The following is a 20,760-nucleotide window of genomic DNA, read 5'->3' as shown; positions in this document are numbered from 1 at the left end:
TATGTGACTATCATAAATTAAAAAAAAAAAACAAAAAAAAAAAAACAAAAAAAAAAAACCACTTTTCACTCACTAGCTTCTTTTTTCTGTATCTGAAATATGAAATGTATAGACAGTTTTATGTTACAAATCCAACCAAGTATTTAAACACCCATGGCGAGCACTAGATTAGACCCTGAGAGATTTAGGATATTGAGTGTCTACTATGTACAATGAATTAAGTACAGAAATGAGAAGATAGAGGTCTCTTCTCATGAATTGTGGAAAAAAAAAAGACTGATTTTTTTGAACAACACTGTTTCTGGTAATAAGCTTAGATTGAGAACATTCCCCTTAGCATACATTTCTGTGGCATTTACCAGTTATGAAATGTAAATTATTCCTTATCTGCTACAGGATAATACATCAAGGGAAGATTTATTACCTTTTCCTTCCATCATGAAAAATGATTCTTCTAATTTTATCCAATGGCATTAAACTGTTAACAGTTATTTCTGCAACTTAACAGATAATGTTAAAATCAAATTACCCAGAGTGCATGAACTAACCTTTAAGATGTTAAAAAAATGTATTTAATAGCCTAATGTAAGTAATGTTTAAAAATATATTCTGGAGTAGATTGATTCATTATCACAAGGTGGATTTTCCTATCCTATTTAAATATTAGAGGGGTGGCCTGGGTGGCTCAGTCAGTAAAACATCTGACTCTTGATTTTGGCTCAGGCCTGATCTCAGGGTCGTGAGCCTAAGCCCCATGACGGGCTCTGCACTAGGCATGGCACCTGTTTCTCGAGGTTCTCTCCCTCTCTTTCCTCCTGTTCTTTTTTTTTTTTTTTTAATTTTTTTATTTTTATTTATTTATGATAGTCACAGAGAGAGAGAGAGAGGCAGAGACACAGGCAGAGGGAGAAGCAGGCTCCATGCACCGGGAGCCCGACGTGGGATTCGATCCCGGGTCTCCAGGATCGCGTCCTGGGCCAAAGGCAGGCGCCAAACCGCTGCGCCACCCAGGGATCCCTCTTTCCTCCTGTTCTTAAAAAAAGAAGAGATTATTTTTTTTTTCAAGTTTCAGATATTTATTATTCAGTGTAAACCCCAACACAATACATCAACATGACTTCGTGCATTTAGAGGGGAAATATTTCCTGGGTAAGTGGAAAATTGTGCGGATGGCTTCTGGAAGACCTTTATTCTAGGCAGCTTTATGGTGAACATTTCATTTAGAAGTCTGGGCCTTCTTTCTCCAGTTTGCTGTAATCTACATTCACTGAGTAGAACTTGTATTCATCATTGGGACCCAATTTGTTCCAAGGTTCTGGGTTATTCTTCCTATCCCAACTAACATCTGGATTGAACAATGCCAAGCACAACACATACAGTGCTGCTCCAGTGCCTCCTGCCCCAGTAAATATGAAGAGGGGGATCAAGCTCGGATGCTTCTCGGCCTGACGGATGATCTGGCATAACATGGTTGTGGTGAGGTCTCCTGTGCAGAAGGAAAAACCGAGTTGCTGCCAAGGCCTGGAACTAAGTAATGCCTCGAATAGGTTTTTCTTTGTAACATTTCTATCTTTACTACCTTTCTCTTCTTTAATTAAAAAAAAAAAAAAATCACAATCCCAAGCTGAGAAACATGCAAGTTTGTTTTCTGAATAGAATTGAAATGTTAGGGCAGCCCAGATGGCTCAGTGGTTTAGCGCCACCTTTGGCCCGAGGTGTGATCCTGGAGACCCAGGATCCAGTCCTGCCTTGGGCTCCCTGCATGGAGCCTGATTCTCCCTCTGCCTATGTCCCTGCCTCTCTCTCTCTCCCTGTGCCTCTCATGAATAAATAAATAAAATCTTAAAAAAAAAAAAATAAATGTTAGCTGGAAATTAGAGCCTGAGTCATCTTCATTTGAATATATATTTTATTTAGAATGCAGCACTAACAGCATGATAAACTGTCACAAATTTATACCAAGAAGCACATAATCTTTCAAACATGTTGTTTTTCACAAGGAATTTAAGTATAGCATTATTGTCATTTGGTACTAGAGTCAAAGATGACATTTAGATTCTTCAGCTTTGGAGCCTTTAGTAACATCAAAATGATGGGCTAGTCAGGCAGAAGAAAGAAACTCAAAGGCAGTTTCTTTTTCTTCCGCCAGTTCCTTTGCAGTTAGATCCATCTTCTCACGGGAGAAATCATTAATAGTGAGACCTTCAACAATCTTCCAGGTTTTATTCTGTTTGAAAAGAATTGCAAATTAAAAAAAAAACAACAATGAAACTGGGCCTGATCTTATAGCAAGAGACAACGCAGACTGAACTTAAAGCTAGTGGAGTATCTGTTTTTATTTTTATTTTTATTTTTTGGAGTATCTGTTTTTAAAGGCTGATTCTGGAGAAGCAAATCAAAGCCTGGGTCTGAACGAACAAATGATTCTGATAAAGGTTCAACACTTGAATTTAAAACTCACTGAATCTAGAAAAAGAAATCTTTAAACGAGGACTTAATTAGCAAATGTTAAAAAAAAAGACTTTAGTATGGTTCTAATAAAAGTTAAGATATTATTGGTAGATGTCCTATAGCAGAGGCATAATGACACAGGGCGTGTAGTGACAAGAGGTGAATCGTGCTTTCCAGATTAATTTCCATCTTTTAGTAACCTGAAGTTGTGTTTCGTACAATCTTAAAGTTGAGGAAAACGTCTAATTTAGTAAAGGAACAACTTTCTAGACTGAATTATGCCAGTATTAATAAAAATATACAACTATTTTCTCAGAATGGGACAGAGGGAAGTAACTCCAAAGTACCCTACCTTGATTGTAACAGGGAATGAGTACAGCAGATCATCAGGAACACCGTAGGGGTTGCCATCGGAGATAATGCCCATGGACACAAATTCTCCCTGAAAATAATAAACATTTTACATCCTCATGGTGCTTAGGGATTAGTTCACGCAACTGAACGACACACGAATTAACAAAACGAAACCAGGCGATGCTTTCTTAGTGTGTGCATAACTTCAATATTGTATAAGGAAGCATCACCAGGCACTTTCATGGGTATTATTTCATTCCACTCTTCCAATCCATGTGTGAAGTAGGCCAGAGAAAATAATCCTCATTTTGTAAATGAGGAAGCTATGGCTCAATATAAGTTTTAAGAAAAAAAAGTCACGCCCATCAGGTGGGCTAGGTGTTTTCCAGTATGATCTCATACAACCCTGTGAGGTAAATGCCATGTAAAACTATAACCAAATAGTTGAGAATGGTTAAGTAATTTTCCCAAGATTATTCAGCTTGTAGGCAGCTGATCTGGGCTATAGATCTAACCTGCCTGACTGTAAGGTTATGTTCTTTTCACATCACAACATCAGAGGCCTGTGCAAATCATGGAGTCCTCACCTCTGGGGTTCCAAACCAGATGTCTCTGACATGGTCACAGATGGCTTTTGCAGCAGACATTGCGCTGGACAGCTTTCGAGCCTTGATGACAGCGGCGCCACGCTGCTGCACGGTCTGGGTGGGGGCAGGCAGAGACAGCATTACTTGATCATGAGAACAGAATTTTCATCACTTCCAAGCTAATCCTGGGGTGAAAGACTGCAACCACAGTTTTAATGTCTTCCCATCCAAAATCCTAACAACTACCCAGCGTGGGCCTTACCAACCTATTCCAGTTATAGCTCCAATCTTTTTGAGAAAAAAAAAAAAACCTACAAATCCATGCAGAAAGTTTACCACACTCCCCACAAATAAATGGATCTCTTTATGAAGATTAACTGGATGATGAGAAGGAACTTTAGTTTTTTCCTCCCACAATCTTGACTGCCGCATAACAGATCAGAGCAGACTGGATCAGGACTGGCTTTGTATGTAGTCATCAGAGCAACTGTGAAAGGTCTGTTCTCCTTGAGAACCACGCCACCAAATGGACAATCAGGTCAGCAATGTGGAGTGTCTCTCAAGAGTTCTTTATGCTTGGCTGTTAAGAGGGGTTTTTCTTACTGTGATGAACTCTCCCTTGAGCCAGCTTTCATCTTTCAGAGCATCATAAACACCAACTTCCTTTCCTTGCAGTTTCACCTTGGCATGGCTGACATCTGGATACTGAGTTGAGGAATGGTTTCCCCAGATAATGACATTCTTTACATCATCAGAAGTCACACCAAGTTTAAGAGCAATCTAGTTAAATAGGAAACAAATAGATAACTTAGAAAAATACTTTTTATTTCAAATTGTGCCTGTCTGACAAACATCCTTAAGATAAAAACCCTCTGAAACTTCAAGAGAACACACAAGAGTTCTATTGATTTGTAAAAATAAAAAAAAGGTTATTGCCTGGTGATTTCCTAAAGCTTAACAGAGTTTATGATTAACTAACAGTATAGTGGGTTCATCAAACCTAAAACATCAAGAAAGAGGTTAATATGGATTGAATATATAAATGTGACCTTTGTTTTGTTGTTAATACTTGGAGACTCTGTAGCACTTCTGAACAGTAAGGTTAGAATATGGGGATTTCTCCATATTTAGGTGAAATTTTTATTATATACCAATATATAAATTAGCACTGCATCAAAGTTCTATGTAACAAAGGGAACAAACCCTGACAATTTTTTTTTTTAAGATTTTATTTATTTATTCATGAGATGCACAGTGAGAGGCAGAGACATAGGTAGAGGGAGAAGCAGGCTCCCTACAGGGAGCCCAAGTGGGACTTGATCCCTTGATGGGGGATCATGAACTGAGCCAAAGGTAGACGCCCAACCGCTGAGCCACCCAGGTACCCCCATACTCTGATAATTAAAAAAAAAAAAAAAACCCTCAATAAGGATAGCTCCAAATTGGAAACAATGCCGAAGTCCTTCAAGAATGGTTAAACTGTGGTACCTCCATAAAATGAAATAAATAAATAGGAGAAAGTGGAGAAACAATAAAAAGGAATAAACTTGGATGGGTACTGAAGGCATTAAACAGTGAAAAAAGCCAGGCTCAAAAGGTCACATACTCACTACATGATTCTATTTTTGTGACGTTCTCAAAATGACAAAATTCATTGAGATGAAGAATAGATACACGATTGTCAGGGCTTAGCAATGGAGAGGAAGCATGTAACTATAATGAGGCAGGCTCTCTTACGGGTGATGGGACAATTCTGTAGCTCGACCTTGGTGATCATAGTAATCTATATATGTGATTAAAGAAATACAAAAAAATGAATGTAAAAACTGCAGAGATCTGAGTGGGTCTAGTAACAGTGCTGTGTGTAGTTTAGTCAATTTCCTAGTTTTGAAAATGCTCTAGAGTTAGGAAGATGCTACACCTGGGGGAAATGAGTGATGGGGATGTGGGATTTTCAGTAATGTTTTTGTAACTTCATCGGAGTCTATAATTACTCTAAAATAAAAAGTTAAAACCAAAGCAAGGAACCAACCAAACAAAAAGGATACTGATGAAAAAGGCCAATACCTAAAATGTCTGTAATGACTTGAGTCATCTCTACACTGATTTATTCAGTCAAGTAAGAATCAAATGGTGTTTACTTTCACTAGGACTCTCCTTATTTTTTAGATTTTATTTCTTTGAGAAACTCACGCATATGCGTGAGTTGGGGATGGGTGCGTGTGCAGAGTGTGAAGGGACAAGCAGACTCCCTGCTGAGCAGGGAGCCCAACAACGGGGCTTGATCCCAGGATCTTGAGATCATGACCTGAGCTGAAGACAGTGCTTAACCAAATGAGTTCCCCAGGTGCCCCACACTATGACTCTTTAAGTTGAGACTAGTTTCTTAAATACTAGAACAGTTACATGATTTTTAAAAATTTACTTAAAATTCTGTTTTTGATATTTAAAATCACTCATTTAAATCCTGCTTTATCTGGAGTTCTGGAAGTATTTGGAATATTAAGTACTAATCAGTCTTCACAGAGTAGTTGGATAGTTGGTTTCCAGAGAATCCAGCTACTGATCTCCTTGGTGGTTGAGCACAGCACCTTGGTGGTGTGCTGTGCAATGGGTATCCTTTTCTGTGTGTGCCATGACCTTCAAGGACTCAACAAGAACTGCCCTTACTTCTACTTAGCTGGTATCTGACATAAAGGAACATTTACCTGAGGCAAGTAACCCAAGGGGGGTCTTTTTTTTTTTTTAACTTAAATTCAATCTGCCAACCTATACCAAGATGTCTATTATCAAGAACTTAGAACACATCACTGCTGAATGTCAGCCCCAACTGCTGCACTCCAAAGTATGGTGAAGACAGACTGCCTCTGGGCCTCTATTCCATACAGGAAGCTCCTTTACTTCCTTTGTCCAGCTGCCTACTTCCTCTTTTCTTTAGCCAATCCACTTCTGTCTGGACAGCAAAGCCCAATACTTTGCAGATGTGGTTTCTGAATTTCATTCCTGTCAGAGCAAATCTAAATTAACACATATCCTGGACTGCACCTCCTTGTTCCCTTAGACCTTTCTTGTTGTCATGTAGATCTGTTCAACAGTTTTGTACTAAATCTCCAGCTCTAGTAATTTTCTGTGTCCCCCCCCCCCACTGCATACCAGCTAAATAGTTTTACTGCCCAAATACCCTGTCAACACACATATGCAGCTCTGGTTTACAAATACACAGGGCAGTTCTGTAGGTGATTAATAGTCATTAGGTAGCTAGGTCCTTTGATTTACAAAATAAATTCTGTTAAGACTAGCAACATTCATGTAAGAAATTAGTCTTTGAGTTTGTTATTTTTCTCACCGGATGAACAACTTCTACAGGAGGAAGAAACTGCCTTTTCAAAAACTTCCTAAAAGCTCTCACCGTCCAGAGTGACATACTGGAACATGCACCAAAAGTTAAAGTCTAACAAGACTGCTTTTCTCTTTGCTCATTCAGACTTTTGCCCCTACAGGGAAAGCTGTTTCAGGCACTGGGACAAAGTGTCACTTAGTAGTATCTCTAAAAGCAGAATTTTCCAGTCCCTGCCTCTACCAAGGGCTCAACTTTTTTGTTGCACCAAAACCTCCTACCTCCACTCATTCAAACTAACCCCCATTCCTTCCGCTCACTAGACTCTGCTTAAAACTAAGGAAAAAGATCCAGTTCATAGCCTAAAGCCCCTCAGGAAATATTTGCAGTTTAAGCTTGTTTTATCCGATGACCTTCTAAGTAACCTGAATATTCAAGGAGACATATAAGGTGTGGTTCTTCTCAGCTCTTAGTCATAACCCTCTTAATAATAACACTACTAATAAAAATCATTACTGCAAAGAACAGCCAACCTTTATTGAGTTTTACTATGTGACAGGCATCAAATGATTGATTGGCCATGGTGTTTCAATTTTCAAAAAGCTACTGTTAATACCCTGGTCACTGACCCCTTGGCATATTCATCTATAACTCCAAGGGGTAAGCGAACTTGAGAACAATTAAAATTTCGTTGCTAAGTAGTGAAAAGTAGAAAGTTTCATGGAAATAGAATATTAAAAAGGTAGAGAAATAAAATTAAACATAAAATTAACAGTATAAAATCTGAATCTGATGGCTTAGCAATAGGAAAAAAGGAAGCAGTACCACACAAAAAGCTCAAATCATTCTTTTTATAATGTTCTACATATCCGACATAAATAAACTATGTCTTGTCCTATTAATTATCTATAATACCTGATTTATTTAAAAAAATTTTTTTTAATTTATTTATGATAGTCACACAGAGAGAGAGAGAGGCAGACACAGGCAGAGGGAGATGCAGGCTCCATGCACCCGGAGCCCGACGTGGGAGTCGATCCCGGGTCTCCAGGATCACGCCCTGGGCCAAAGGCAGGCGCCAAACCGCTGCGCCACCCAGGGGTCCCTGATTTATTTTTAAAAAGTAGGCTCCGGGGATGCCTGGGTGGCTCAGCGGTTGAGCCATGCCTTGGCCCAAGGCATGATCCTGGAGTCCCAGGATCGAGTCCCACATCGGGTTCCCTGCATGGAGCCTGCTTCTTCCTCTGCCTGTGTCTCTGCCATTCTCTCTGCCATTCTCTCTGTGTCTCTCATGAATAAATAAATAAAATCTTTGAAAAAAAAAAAAAGTAGGCTCTATGCCCAGCATGGAACCCAAGGCAGGGCTGAACTCATGATCCTGAGATCAAGACTGGAGCTAAAATCAAGAGTTGGACACTTAATTGACTAAGCCACCCAAGCACTCTGAATGACTTATTTTTTTAACCCCTGTAAGAAGACATTAGAAACAGTATTTTGGCATACTTAGCAAATGAAATATAGTTGAGAAATTTAAGTATAATTTCAGCCTCCTTAAGAGACTAGATTTAAAGACTCTCTAACAAATTAGAATAGCTTCCTCCTAAAGAAAAACAAAAAAGTAAGTTTAAGATTCAGCTACTTTAAAGGTAAGATAAAAAGGTTTTAAAGTTGAACATTCAAGATTTTAAAAGGTATTTTTCTACCTGAGCTTTGGCTCGGTTGTGATCCAAACGAGTCAAGCAACTGAAGTTCTCCTTGGGGATGGACGGTGCCGACTTGGAGGCAGTCAGGCAGTTGGTATTGGCTGGATTTCCCACCACGATAACCTAGGATTTATGGGAGGCACAAGAGAGTTACAGACCGTATACTGATGAACTAAACTATCTTAGAATATGACTGATATAAATGTGTACCATGTAGCCTTTGTATCAAGCTTTTATGAGCTAAGTATATATATATATATATATATATATATATATATATATATATATATATATATATAGTTACCACTGTAGTTTCTAGACTATTTCTACCCCATTGTTAGTGTCTGGTGTGTTTACTGAACATGTCTTTAATAAAGCTACCAACATGTATAGAAGTTGCTTTCCAGGTGGCAGTGTCCAAGATGGAAGGCGCAGGTCTTTCTATTTTATTTTGGGTCCAGAGACAGAGCATTTGTCTATTTACCACATACACACACACCAAGTAATCTAAGGCTCTGAGAGATCAATTCATTCATAAAATTTTCTTTCTTCTAAAAGTAGTCCAAGAAAGAAATGCTAGTTGAGCAGTTTAGGACAATGATTTCTTTATTAATGAAAAGAGTTTTTTAACTTGCCTAATCCTAAGAATTAACTGGGGATTTGCTAAAATACAGATTATCAGGTCCTATCCATTCCACACCTATTCAATCAATCCTTAGTAGAAAATACTTCAGGCCACTTGTTTTTTTACGTTGGAAGGTACAGGTACACTGCATTATAATAGAGTATAGGAAAATGCACACATGTACTTTTTCTTTCAAGTTTTAAATGCTTTAATAAAACTAAAAACTTACTGTGAAATAATGTCAAACTTATGATAAGCTCTAAGCATATTACAAATATTACAAAAAGACAGGATTGGGAAGAACAAGTCTACTGAAATTAATAAAACCTCTAACCAGCAAGCCTTTTTGCTGACAACTAAGTCCTAGTTAACTGATATTTAATTGGAAAAAGGAGGCCTTATTGTAAGATTAAGAAGTAAGTAGCTTCAGCAAAGAGACAGAAGAGGAAGTTATACCAACTCAAATCCTCAAGAGACAAGCATATCAAAATTCTTCTGGATTGAGAAAATCTGAGCATTTCAGAAGCTACCCCGTCACTGCTGAGAATGCAGCTCACAGCCATCTCTCTCTACCGCACACACAAATCCTAATGTCTGAACAAATATTCCCACACAACTAAAAGGCACCAGAAGGTTCCTGTCTTCTCTACAGGTCTGTAAGTTAGTATTAAATTTCTGTATCACAGTAACGGGCAAAATATTTTTGAGCACCTCTAAATAAAGATTTCTATTCTATATGGGAAAAAAACCCTGAAAAGGGAAGCTTATCAAGCAAGACTCTATCTTCCACAGAACTGGGGGGAAAAATAAAAGCAAATAATTGTGTCTGTATTTAAATGATCAAAGAAGAAGTTTCAAATGCTAATGATGAAAACCGCAGAAAATAGGGTATTGGTCACCTTAACTGACTTCTTGGCATATTTCTCCAAGGCTGCACCCTGGCATTTGAAGATTTTCACATTTGCTTTGAGTAAATCCTTCCTTTCCATTCCATCCCTTCTTGGCATGGAGCCCACAAGAATGGCCACATCCAGGTCTTTGAAGGCAACGTCCTCTTTATCTGTTGCGATGACATCTGTGAAAATGGCGATAAACATTCAGAGCTATTGAAACACCAAAGTCTGAGATTTTCTTTTATTTATTTATTTTTTAAGATTTTATTTATTTGCCAGAGAGAGAGAGAGAGAGAGAGAGAGAGTATAAGCAGGGGGAATGGCAGGCAGAGGGGGAGGGGAAAGCCAGCTGAGCAGGGAGCCCATTGTGGGGTGTCAATCCCAGGACCCTGAGATCATGACCTGAGCTAAAGGCAGATGCTTAACTGATTGAACCACCCAAGAGCCCCTGAGGTTTTCTTTTTCACACTGAATCTACTCAGTAATTTGTTCATTTTGTAGCAAATGTTTACTTTTATATATCACAATGATAAAAGTTTTAGGGGCCTAAGAAAGGAAAAACAATATAATCAACAAATATAATATTAGCAGAAATGTAAATTACATTCATTTTGCTTTTCCTATTTCAGTAATTATTTCAAGTTTGAAAACTCTACAGCTTTTTTTTTTTATGATCAGATATGGTACAAAGTATAACATGATAACTTTCAACTCTGTGCAGCATTTGTTATTCACACTAATTACCACAGATAACATGAAAGAAACTAATTTACCTAACCTTCAAGTTGTAATTACTTTATGGTCTAAGATATCAATCACAAATTTAAAATAATGTTTACTGAGGAGTTTTGTGCCAGGAATAACACTACGGATTTTGTTGTATCAAATTTAATCTTAATATTTTATGTATAAAGAACAAAGAGGTTTAAAGAGATTAATTAGCTGCCATCAAAAATCAGCAAACCTGTAATTGCAGCCCAGGCTGGTCCAGAGGTCAACCATTATTCTACTGTGCCAGTCCAATAAACATAAACTGCTAATTCTTTAATCAAAGAACGTATATTATCACCCTCCTTTATTGATAGTATTAAAAAGGCCATGACCAGTGCTACAGAATGAATGTCTGTGTCCCTTACAAAATTTATATTGAAACCTAAACCCCAGTGTGGTAGTATTAAAAGGGCCTGTGGAAGATAATTAGGTCATGAAGGTAGAGCCCTCATGAGTGAGATTAGTGCCCTTATCAAGGAGGTCTCAGAGGGCTTCGTCACCCCTTCCGCCTTTTGAGGACACAGGAAGAAGATGGTCGTCTATGAACCAGGAAATGGCCTCTCACCAGAATGGGACTAAGCTGGTAACTGAATCTTGGATTGCCCAATCTCTAGAACAATGAGAATTAAATTTTTGTTGTTTATAAGCCATTCAGCCTATGGTAGTTTTGTTATAGTAGCCCAAATGAACTAAGACAACAGAGATTCAGCATTGTCATCAGCAAGTTTTTAGGGGTCAACTTGTGTCGTATAAGGCTGCTGTAAAGCCCCCAACTGGTCTCCAAAAATTATCAGTTGATGGGGAGGAATCTTCTTCCCAACCATGCATCCTTATTTGCAGAATCTTCCCTCCCTGTCATATTCACAGCTGACCGAGGACAAGTGGACTATAACCTGGACCCATTAGAGAGAGCAGAGGAACTCAGCAGAGAAAGGAATAAAAATGCAACAATGCAGCAAACTTGATTTGGAAACAGAGTGAGATGTGCTGTCAACTATGCTTCAGTTTTAAAAAAGAAACAAGAGGGTGAGGAGCAAGAGCCAGCAGAATAGCTTGGCAGGGTAATGCACTCTTACATAACTTTGCAACTCCATGATTCAGACAACAGAGTACCCCTTCTAGTAAACATTTACTGAACAGACATATGAATTCTGAGCATGGTTTATTTCTTTTTAAAAATTTATTCCCCTATTATTTTAGGAAGAAAGTGAGTGTGTAGGTGTGTGCGGGGCGCATGCATGTGGGGGAGGGGCAGAGGAAGGAGGGAGGGAGAATCTCAAGCAGACTCCCAGCTGAGCACAGAACTGGACGCAGAGCTCAGAGAGCTAGAGACCACGACCCAAAACTGGAACCAAGAATTGGACACTTAACCGACTGCATCACCTAGGCGCCCCTTTGAGCATGGTTTCAGTTGGGTATGTATATATTTTGATCTGTGCAAACTTAGGAAAGTAGTGTTAATAATGAATCCTTATTAAAAGAAAACGGTCATAATGAAGGTATACCTAAAGAAAAATATTCAAATTAGTTTACAAGTTGACCTAACATTTTAATGAGACTTTCAATCAAACTTAAGTCTTACATTTGTATAATAGTTCAATGATTCTTAAAGGCTCTTAGCAGAACTCTCAGGGTTTTTTTTTTTTCAAACATGCAGCATATGATTAAGACAATTTGTACTATATCTCAATCTGATGACAGGCTGTGGGTTAGGACTATATGTGAGGGACCACACAATTTTCAGCCTCGGGGCAACATATGGCTATGGAAGACATCATCTAGAGCTGCACAATTTAGGCACTACTATTACTGTTTAAACAGATTTTAAATAACAACAGTGTAGACAATCTCAGGTGTATAACCCTTGTGCAACATTATTCTCAATTAGTAAGGTAAATTAGGTAGAAGCATGTTGGAGAAAAAGCAATAGTCTTTTAACCAACACTATTTCTTGTTTTTACCCTTTATTCTTCATATATGTCTTACCAAATAGTTGTAGTTAAAAAAAAAATACTTTTATGAAATACTAATTGAGAGGCTAGTTAAAAATCTAAACCTGTTTTTTGAAAGACATAAAATACTATAGAATCCTTTTATCCTCCACCCCCCAAACTTACCTTTCAGGAGGGGAAGGGCACAGTCTTGTAGTTCCATTAGGACACCATCTAGGACACCCATCATGGGAGTGATATCCAATAGCACAAGAATTATAGGCTGCCAAATAAATAGCAAGGACAGCATGTATCAGTGTAGGTTAAGTCATTTGGTCACAAAAAGGCCTCTTGGAAGGTTTTTATTTGGTGTGTATTTGTGTAAAATTGCCATTAATTAGTTATAATTATTTTAGGTCAGGTATCTAACATCATGCCACTTTCTGAAAAAGGAATGCTATAAAACCAACAAGAGTTTGCTAATAGACAAAGGAAGAGGATTCACCATTATTGCATTTTAAAGGAGTATACATATAAAAAAATGAAGTGACATGCCATCACTTACTTTTTAAAAAAGATTTTATTTATTTATTTGGGAAAGAGAGAGTGTGTGAAAACATGTGTGCATGCACCCATGCTCAGAGGCGGTTGGGGAAGGGGAGAGAATCTCAAGCAGACATCACTCTGAGCGCAGAGCCCAATACGGGGCTTGATCTCATGACCTGAGCTGAAACCAACAGATGCTCAACCAACTGCACCACTCAGGCGCCCCAGCCATAGCTTACTCTTCTTCACAGCTATAAATCTAATTTTAGTTCGTGGAAAGCTAAGCATTATCTAGCATGAAGGAAGATCTTGAGATCTATGGGTGAAGAGAAGGAATAAATGGATACTTTAGAAAGGATTAATTAATTTAAAATATTTTATTTATTTATTCATGACAGACAGACAGAGAGAGAGAGGCAGAGACACAGGCAGAGGGAGAAGCAGGCTCCATGCAGGGAGCCCAATGTGGGACTGGATCCCAGGTCTCCAGGATCACACCCCGGACTGAAGGTGGCGCTAAGCCGCTGAGCCACTGGGGCCGCCCATAGAAAGGATTTTAGTGTGATCAGACCTGCTGGAATAGGTAGTGCCTCTTTAAACCAGAAAGCAGATCTGCCTATTTTGGGTATAAAGACCATTTATCAACAAGGAAGCGCTAATTCAGCAACTGTCTCTCCCACGTGACTCTCCCTAATAGTCATGGTTACTAGTGAAAATCTTCTAGTGACTGATAGCTCCTGGCTGTACCAAGTCAACTAAGTACAGTGTGCGGAATAGTTGATTTGCAAAGCATTTTCAATGCTTGGAAGGGGACACTGAAATAAGATCCCAGCTTACATTCACAGCAGCGTGCCCAGTACATTTATTGGGATGACCCATTCCTTATCATTTAAACATTTCGTTGAAACTTAATACAGGGTTTACTGATAATATTCTTATTTGGACTTGAGGTACATAGATAGTTCCCCTACCTGGTCTTTACCAAAGACAGATCCATTTCCAATACTGTACAGCAGTGAATATGCAATTTGACCAGCTGCTCCAGTCACGAGGACTCTGATCGGTTCAGACTGTAATGAAAGAGACCCATTAATTAACACCTTATTTAAAAATGCTATTTCACCCTAAACATATCTAGGATTTTTCTATAATAACTACATACTTTAAAATTAAAAGTTAATGTAAGATTTAAAAGTCTCTTCACATTTGGCTTAGTAGGAGACAAACTTATTCCAGACTTGTACCAGCAAAAGAACATGCACAAATCAGCTGAGCAACTTCTGGAAAGTGTGTCCTTTGGTTACATATTTATACAGTGTTATTTAACTCTCACTGTTACCCTAGATTTACTTACAAAATCTTATCCATCTTTTAAAGGCTATTTTGCCACTGAAATAGGCCTAACAATGTTGCTGTGCCTTATATGGTGATAGAAACCCTGGCAGCCACTAGAACCTTAAAAATCCTCTTATGCAAATCCCCCCACTCCCCATCTGCTCAATAGAATCCTTTACACCAGGAAGAGGAGTGACAGTGTTAAAATTTTCCATTTACAATGAGTCAGAAAGTTTTAATAAAACTAATCATGATTCAACTGGACTACTTGAATGAAGAAACATAAATAAGTCTTTATCTTTTATTTAAGGAGAAAGAGAAACAAGAGAATACTGGATTATAATAAATTTTAGTATTATATAACTATGGCAAAATATAGTGACAGCTGACAACCCGATTCCACGGGAGAATTAACTTTTTAAAAAGATTTTATTTATTTATTTATTCGTGAGAGGCATAGAGAGAGGCACATAATAGGCAAAAAGAGAAGCAAGCTCCATGCAGGAAGCCCGATGCGGGACTAGATCCCCAGACCAGGATCATGCCCTGAGCGGAAGGCAGATGCTCAACTGTTGAGCCACCCAGGCGTCTCAGGAAAATTAATTTTAAAAGAGAGGAAGGATGGGATCCCTGGGTGGCGCAGCGGTTCGGCACCTGCCTTTGGCCCAGGGCGCGATCCTGGAGACCCTGGATCGAATCCCACATCGGGCTCCCGGTACATGGAGTCTGCTTCTCCCTCTGCCTGTGTCTCTGCCTCTCTCTCTCTCTTTCTGTGACTATCATAAATAAATAAAAAATTAAAAATATATAAATAAAAAAAAAAGAGAGAGGAAGGAGAAATACAAAGAGCATAATTGTTATAGTAGAGAGAAGTTGCCTCATAGACCTCAACAGATCCTGAACAAAGTACAGACATATGGACAAAAATAAAAACTAATATTCAAAGTGATGATCCCAAGTCATCAAAAAAAAAAAAAAGCTCAGAGAATTAAAAAGATAGAAATATTTATTAAAAAGAGATGAACAAAAATGTTTGGAAACTTAAGGGATACATCAGATGGAAAAATTCAACCAGGGTGAATTGTTCCCTTCCTTGACAATATTGTGTAAATGGACTTTCACTGAATCACCTCTATTGTTACTTGCAAGAGAGTAGTGGTCCACTGAAATGAATGGGGACAGAAGCCTTTGACTTTATATTTAGAATTCCCTCTTCCAGGTGAGTCATGTTTTTGGGATGGAAGGAGACTTTGTCATATGACCTTCTAACTCTCATCTCTAATGGTCAGCAGCCTTTAGCAATTTGGTACCCACAGAAATTAAAGGGAAAAAAAAATCTCAAGAAAGAAGTGTCAACTGCTGTAAGAGAAAGGAATCTGTACGTAGCAGACGACGTATGCACTTCTTCCTCACAGATGTGATCAGGGTGTGAGTGGGGAAAAAGCAGAAAACTATGGAGTGTTATTCCCTGACCTTCTGAGTCTCTTCCTCATTTTCACCAGCTTTTCCCCTAGACCTCATAACCTTAAAAAGACAAAATACGGTAATTCCCCAAATAAATCCTTTTTTTTTATAGTACATTCTTATGTTTCCAAATAGACTTTAGGTTTATAGAGAACACTAAAAGTCACCATATGTGGTTATTTGTAATCATTTGGCCTTTACATGTTTTAACTGTTGTTTTCCTTTCTTCCCTTGAAGTAGAATAGGTGAGGAAAAGGGAATGGAGGAAAAAATTATTCCTCCTTTCTCTTTAGAATGCAAGCTCCTTAAGGGCAGGGGCTTTGTCGATTTTATATACTGTTGTATTCTGCCTACAACAATGCCTGGCACGTAGTTGGAGCTCAAATACTTGCTGAAGGAATATCTGGATCTTGTAAAATTACTACCCCAAATTTGGAAACATAAAAGGATTGTTTGGAAGCAAACCTAACATGCTTTAAGAAAATTGAGATATTTTATTTATATACTTGCACTGACAAGGGTGGAAGCTTAGCGACCACAATAATTCCAGCTATCATTAGCAAAAACTATGTCACTAGCTTTAATAATATAGTCTTATCAATCAACTGATGTACTGTTATCTCAGTTCATTCATTAAACCTTTCCCAACTGAAACTCTATTATGCATCTGGCCAGAGAACCCATGAGTGAACCACATACAGGAAACAAGAGGATAACCCAATTTTCTAAAAGAGGGGGCTACAAGTGGCAGTGTAGTAAAGAGACAGCCTCTAGAGCCAGATGTTCTGGGTTCAAATCCTAACTTTGTACAACTTTACAACTGTGTGTTTCTGACAAGTTACTTATCCTCTCTGCATTCAGTTTCCCCGCAGTAAAATGGAGACAATGATAGCAGCAACCTAACAAATGGGGTAGTTGTAGGGATTGAGAGAGTTAACATACAAAGCCTTAAGAACAGTACGTAGCAAATACTAGAATTATGGGTCTCTGTCACTGTAAAATTTTCCTCTAAGGATTCTTATAACCTGTGGTTTTCTTACATGTCTGTAGACTAACTACCCCCCGCCCCCCGCCCCTTGCTGTGAGGGCAGTCCACCTCGGGCTCAAATCTGCGTTCCCATATAGTGTTCAACAAGTATCTGTTGAACGAATAGAAGGGTTAGACAAGGAAAATGTAAACACATGCTACCTCAGTGTAAAGCAAGCAGGATAAGAAATGACGGGGCAGGGGAGTAGCACTATGTGTAAAACTTATAGGTACGTGGTTAGAGCATAATATTATAGTCAATCTTAGGCATTAGTTTTAGTTGCTAAGAAAATGCGCTCCCAGTATCCCAGTCCTTGGTGAAGTGGTTGTGGCCAACTATGAACAGCTGCTCCTTCCATCTCAGCAGTTTCCTTCTTCCAAGTCTAAGAACGGGTTTTCACAGATAGGCAATTCTATCTATCAAGAGTGGTATGAAGCCTAGTCAATGTCTGAATGTTTGATTATGAAGTGGGAAGGGATGTACCTATTTGGTTTTTTTTTTTTTTTTCTCTTTGCAACATTGCAGTTGAAAAGCAGGAGGGTGGGAGATTCCTGCTGACTTTCTACAATGTTACAGTGTGAAGACAGGTTGCTATTCTTTGCTTAGATATCTGGGCAGTCTGCCAAGATCCAGAGAAGGAATGTCTTTGCTCTTGGCAGGGCTCTAATGACCTTCCCGCAGACTGACTGCTTTGCGCATGTGCTCCAGGCTCAGTTATAAAGCTTGACTCTAAGGGTTCCTTCTGTTATTCTACAGAAAGACCCAGGCATTCCTTTTTTACCTTCTAATTTACATATATTTCTGTAATATGAAAAACATTCATTCAGATTCCTTCATAACGTTAATCCTTGCTGTCCCTCCTTATTCCCTCTTTAAAAAACAAACAAACAAAAGTGCTTTGAACATCTTACAAAAGATGGCTCTTTTAAAACTGAGTGATTGTTCACCTGATCTCCTGAGGAGGCAGGGAGATTCCAAGTCACCTGAGAGTGCTGTCAGTTTTGGTAAACTGCCGGCGGCGTGTTCTTTCTCAGGGACATCTCTGTGTTATCTGGTGCCCGAGTGACCTTCCAGGAGTGAGGCCTGTTATATCTACTGCGTAGCAAAAAAATGTACGAATGGCGACCCAGGATTCTCCCTGTGACCTTGGGAAAATCATTTAACCTCACTGGGCTACCTTTTCAAATTAGAGTAAATAATCCCCAATTCCCTTCTAATTCGAGAATTCCATATTCTGAATTGCAGGGAGTAAAGCTATTGGGTTATATAAATACTGATAAAATACTTCAGTTTGTATTTGGAATATGAACTTGTATCTTCCTCCTGAACCTCAGCTACTGAAAATAAATTTTCAAAATGATGTGGTAATTGTCTGTATGGCACAATATGGTAAGAGCGAGCTGGAAGGCTCTTGGGAGCAAACAGTTAAATGACCTTGAGCAAATCATTCTTTTTGGGTTTCAATAAACTCAATCTTAAGATTTGAAGTGGGGAAGAAAAAAAAAAAAGATTTGAAGTGGGGAAGATTTATCAAAATTATCTTCAAAAAGGTCCCATCCAGGTCTAAAATGATAAAATCTGAGGTTCTCTGATAAGTACCCCCACATTCTTTGCTAAGATCATTAAATCATAGACAACCAAAGCCATCATTTAAAGACTAATTGTAAGTAGGAAACCGAGGTTTAACATTTACGGAGAATTAGTAGCTGTCCCCCGCTGCTCCCTTATAAAGAGAGAGGAGGCATTAATCTCCTTTGCCTGGAAATTATGTCTTTTCAGGTTCTGGAAAATTTCCAATTCATCCAAATGATTTCCCCACAGTTCCCAGCTCTTTCAGTATTTTTGAGATAACGGAGTAAGAATGACTTCAACTATAAATACAGATTCGAAAAGACATTTATGATCTATTATTGGATGTCAAAAGTCACCTTCACGCAGCAAGCAGATTCTTCAAACGTCAGAGGCCCCTCGCCACCACCCCCGCCCCCTTTCATCAGAGACAAGACACGCTGATGTAGGCATCCGGACCTCGACAAGACGGTCACACTGTGTAACGTTAACAGTAGGGGCTCTAGAATTCATCACCTACAGACCAGCAAAGAATATCGGCACCAGTTACTTGGCTGGCGATGCCATCACTGCCACTCGTCCCGACATTGCCAGAGGAGATCAATGAACAGGTTTTAAATAACACTGTGCAATCAGATATGGCGGAAACACATCTCTGCAAAAACGGCGATCGCAATCAATCTGGAGTGCCTGGTAAGCACAATCGTTACAACTGCGGAGGGCCCTCTGCTTTCAAGGGCTTGGTGAGAAAAGCCCCGAAAAACACTGTGGGTTCAAGAAAGAAAAAGAACTTACGACCTCCCCCGCCTCCCCATTATCGAACCTTACCATCGTCCTTATCCAACCGTGTATCTTACTCTGCACGCACGCCACGCAGCAGGACTGACATCAAGCCTCTCCAAGGACAAATTTCTTTCAAGTCCCCGTAAGAGCCTCCTCTCCCACCCCCCCCCCCAGGTGGAAACCAGCCCCTTCCCAATTACTAGGTCACTGCGACAGTCCCCAAAAGAGGAGTCGAGGCTTTCCAAAGGGCTCGAAGGACAGCGCTTCGCACGACCGCCCCCCGCCCCGAAAAGTCCTTCAAGCGCAAGAAACCCCACACCAGGGCGCGAAGGTCGGGGGTGGGGGGAGGCGGGAGGCAGGATGCAGGAGCCCGCACTCACCATGATTAAGAAGTGCGCGGACAATTTCAGCACCTGCAAAACGAGCCTCACGGAGCCAGGTCACCTTTACTGCGGAACTGGCTCGGGGAGGGCGAGCGCGGTTGGATGGGAAAATGCTCGGCTCCCCGCCGCAGCGCCCTCTGGGAACTGTAGTTTACGCTGCCCGGATTCTAGCGCCCCCTCCAGCGCGTCCCCTTCAGTGTTGAACTACACTTCCCGACGTCACAGGGTCGCCTCACGCCCTTCTCCCTGCGCTCTCCGCTGATGGCAAAGTAGTCCCTGAGGGTGGGCCGCTGTGATTGGAGGACGGCGAAGAGCGGAGACGCGTGCTCAGGCGGCAGGACCCGCCTGTTGGCGCCCAGTAATTGGTGGGAGGCGGGGCGAGAGGGACCCTTTAGCTACCTCGCCCCCTCGTACGCCGGAGACTTCTCTCTCCCCCGAGGCTAAACGTGGGAGGTAAAGAGACCTTCCGCTGCGTACCATCGGCTCGACCCGGAAACAGAGTCTTTTTTAAGAAAACAGTCACGCCCTGGAGGGGCGGGCGGCATTGACGCGTCGCGGAGACTGGAAGGCTTCGCAAGTTGCTAAGCGACGCGGCGGGAGAGCGCGCGCGCGGCCGGGCGGCCGGGGACTACCTGAGGGACCGGTGGCGGTCGCCGCTCGGCGGGCGACGAGGCGGAGCGCGCGCGCCGCGGCCTGCCGGGTCCTGCCGGGTCCTGCCGGGTCGTCCTTCCCTAGTTGCCGGGGGGACCCTCCGCTCTGAGTAGTGTCCGGGGCGGAGCTGGGCGGCTCGCGGGGACGCCCCTCGGAGGCGGCTTGGCTGCGCGCCCTTCCGCGGCTTCCAGAGCAGGTGAGCTCGGGCAGGGGGGCGGCGGGCGGGGGGTTCTCTGAGAGGCTTCGGGTCCCGAGCGCGGCGGCGCGGCGGGGGCTGCCCTGCCGGCCGGGTGCCCGCAAGCTCGCCGGTCCCTGTCGGCGCGGTCAGGGCAGCAGCGTTCCGCAGGGT

General features: G+C 40.7%; 2 protein-coding genes across 2 annotated transcripts; both read right to left on the bottom strand.

Moving 5' to 3' along the window:
- Window positions 1-1,058: 1,058 nt before the first annotated feature.
- Window positions 1,059-1,720, bottom strand: LOC129511392 (cytochrome c oxidase subunit NDUFA4-like). The gene has a single exon (XM_055328005.1). The coding sequence runs from the start codon at window positions 1,467-1,469 to the stop codon at window positions 1,221-1,223; it is 249 nt and encodes an 82-aa protein (XP_055183980.1). The 5' UTR covers window positions 1,470-1,720; the 3' UTR covers window positions 1,059-1,220.
- Window positions 1,721-1,891: 171 nt separating this feature from the next.
- On the bottom strand, window positions 1,892-19,907 carry MDH1 (malate dehydrogenase 1). The gene is made up of 9 exons (XM_055328004.1): window positions 19,758-19,907; window positions 14,170-14,268; window positions 12,839-12,935; window positions 9,957-10,132; window positions 8,433-8,555; window positions 3,996-4,172; window positions 3,393-3,506; window positions 2,804-2,893; window positions 1,892-2,227 (listed from the first exon to the last, which is right to left on the bottom strand). The coding sequence occupies exons 1-9, from the start codon at window positions 19,758-19,760 to the stop codon at window positions 2,102-2,104; spliced, it is 1,005 nt and encodes a 334-aa protein (XP_055183979.1). The 5' UTR covers window positions 19,761-19,907; the 3' UTR covers window positions 1,892-2,101.
- Window positions 19,908-20,760: the final 853 nt, after the last annotated feature.

Source organism: Nyctereutes procyonoides, unplaced genomic scaffold (genome assembly GCF_905146905.1).
Source record: "Nyctereutes procyonoides isolate TBG_1078 unplaced genomic scaffold, NYPRO_anot_genome, whole genome shotgun sequence".
Lineage (NCBI taxonomy): Eukaryota > Metazoa > Chordata > Mammalia > Carnivora > Canidae > Nyctereutes > Nyctereutes procyonoides.
This window is presented reverse-complemented; position numbering and strand designations above follow the sequence as displayed.